The sequence below is a fragment of the Schistocerca americana genome, chromosome 1 (genome assembly GCF_021461395.2).
Source record: "Schistocerca americana isolate TAMUIC-IGC-003095 chromosome 1, iqSchAmer2.1, whole genome shotgun sequence".
Lineage (NCBI taxonomy): Eukaryota > Metazoa > Arthropoda > Insecta > Orthoptera > Acrididae > Schistocerca > Schistocerca americana.
In genome coordinates, this window is record NC_060119.1 from 152,034,500 (window position 1) to 152,037,230 (window position 2,731).

A 2,731-nucleotide genomic window follows, 5' to 3' on the forward strand; every position below is an offset into this window, starting at 1 on the left:
CTGTCTGAGAGGGTGGTATGTAACAAGTGCAATATGGTTTGCTTGTATTGTGGCACTAGGCTCATATTGTAGCTATAGTTACTCTTGTAATCCTCCGATTAGAGAATACTTACCAACTTTGACGGTTCCTGCGGTATTAGTTTTACTGCTGGTGTGGATGGAGTCAGCTATAATGCTATTCAAGTGTCTCACTACTGGGAACCGACACCTCTGCCAAATAATTAATCTGCTGGAAACAGTAGATCAATTGCTTCTCCACTGCCAATATGGGTACAGCAAGGTTTTTACCAAAACACGGAGAGTGGTTTTTATTTTTGTTGCACTATTAATAGGACTCTTTATTGGTCTCTGTTTACATACTGCAGCTGTTAGTTTTGAAGGGAAGTGGAAGGAGAATGTTGTCTTTTTTTCTGCACTCTATAACTTAGTTTGGCAAGTACAGTTCTTCGGCATGGTGCTGGTTGTGCGGGACCGGATGGGCGCCATCCGCAGGCAGCTGCTGAGGAGTGTGCGGCCGACGCTGCGCAGGGAGGTGGAGCTGGAGGAGGCGGCGACCTCCGGAGGGCGGCGGTGGGTGGCGGAGGGTGGGATGTGGCGGCTGCAGCGCGCCAGGCTGGCCCTGCACCGTGTCGCCCGCCTCTGCGGTCAACACTTTGGGCTCTCGCTGTCGCTATCCTTTCTCAACCGCCTGTTCCAGCTCGTCTGCACCAGTTACAGCTCCGTGCTCTTGGCGAACAACTGGCAATACCTCTCGTTCGGATTACGTGCCCTTGCCGCTGCGATCGGTGTTCTGTTGGTGGTTGAAGCCAGCTTCCTGCTAGCCCTGTGCTGGGCGTGCTCGTCTGCTCAGGACAGAGCGGTCAGAGTTGGCCTGGTGCTGGACAAGATTCAGTCCCTGCTGGGGCCCAGTGTTACGTCACGTTCTCTCCAGTTGGCAGTGGAGAATCTGCGTTTTTCCGCTGCAGGTTTCTTTGACTTAGATATACGTTTATTTGTTGCTCTTATTGGTACGAGTGTCACATATGTTATAATACTTGTACAGTTTCGCAAATAAGACAACAAATGCATGGTTCACTAGCTTTCTTTTAGTACAATTAGTCACTCACTCAGAGACACTATGTAACAACTCCTACCACTGCACACTTGGCTTTGAAATGTAATTACGCTTTTTCATAGTATTAAAATAAAAATTAGCAAAGTCGTCAATATGACTATTCTTCCTGTACAGACCAGATTTTCCTGTTACATAATGTGCGCATGAAACAGATGTGACTCTCCAGTGTGGTATTATCATTCAGTTCATATTCTATAAATTGCCTTCAAATTTTTTGATAGTAGTTTTCCAGAAAGTTTCTCTGTAAATATTGTTAACTATTGTACCTGTACATCTTCGAATGTTTGCTATTAAATACCATTAAAAATATGACCAAAAGTACATTAAAAGCCAGGCTTCCTTCCATAACTCAGTTGCCAATAGTAAGTCAATATTAGTTATACATCAAATTAACACTTACTTACAGTATAAGTTTTATTGTAGGAATTTTTGCTTCTGTATTTTGAATCGTTAAATGGGATGCATTGTATTTGGTGCAACAGGTATAAGGGCAGATATTTGTATATGTCGTAGGGTGATATGTACACACACCAGAGTGTTGGTTGTTTTTTTTTTCTCTTTGTCCATCACTCCTCACACAAACACATCACATACTCCACAGCCCAATGTTTTCTGCATGGTTGTAACTGCCCCACTAGGTGGACGAGACCTGCCAGTACAGACTCATATTTTAGTATCCATACAGCCACTCTTCAATACATGACCTGCTGTAGAGGAGAAAATAACCATTAATGCCTTGCTGTGACCATTAGTTCTTGGAGGTACTACCTAACATAAAAATATACCTCTTGTAATACCTACAAATATCAGTTTATAAGTGACTTAAAATACTGATGTAACGTTTTTCGGTACACCGTCCTCAGTCATCAAAAAAATATCTCCATTTACACCCGTTACACCCTGAAAAACGAATGGTCCACATCGAAAAATCGAATAAATCCCTGGGTAGAATCGCTACTAGGAATACTATTTCACACTCTTAAATGTAAGGTTGCCACAATACAGTGAGAAAAAATGGGGCCACTAGGTTTTGTAAAATTATATATATTTCTTCATTCTACACACAACACAATTAAGAAGAGTACTTCTCAGTTGAGCATGCATTTCTCAGGACAGTATTATAAAAATCACTGTAACTTAAATCAAATTTGAAGAAAGTATAAATTCATTATCATTAGATCAACTAAATATCTTTTTTGCTCATCACTGTATTTAATGTTTGTAGTGGACAAACCTCTACCTGTGGAAGTAAAACATTCCATATTTCTGATGCACTAATCAGCTGTATTTTGTAGACCCATTTCTGTGGTACTGAGATTCTGGCTAACTTTGCTTTCAAATGTTCATCCCCCACCCCATAAAATAAATTACAAACCATATCTGTGTCTGAATGCATATTATCTAAACTAAGTAAATCAACAATATAAAGTCATTCGGCTAATTCCAAAATACAGGCTGTACATAAAGTCCGGGAACACTTTCAATTCTTTCTAGCACAAGAACAAAACATTGTACAGATATTATACATATAACATTTTGAAGAGAAACCCTGAAAGTTCTTTTTTTTTTCATGATTACCGCCACAGCGTAGTTTGGTGATTTGTCGATAGACAGCGT

At 40.8% G+C, this 2,731-nt stretch overlaps 1 protein-coding gene across 1 annotated transcript; it reads left to right on the forward strand.

Moving 5' to 3' along the window:
* The first annotated feature begins 451 nt into the window (after window positions 1-451).
* On the forward strand, window positions 452-1,054 carry LOC124610066 (putative gustatory receptor 2a). The gene has a single exon (XM_047140130.1). The coding sequence runs from the start codon at window positions 452-454 to the stop codon at window positions 1,052-1,054; it is 603 nt and encodes a 200-aa protein (XP_046996086.1).
* The last annotated feature ends 1,677 nt before the right edge of the window (window positions 1,055-2,731 follow it).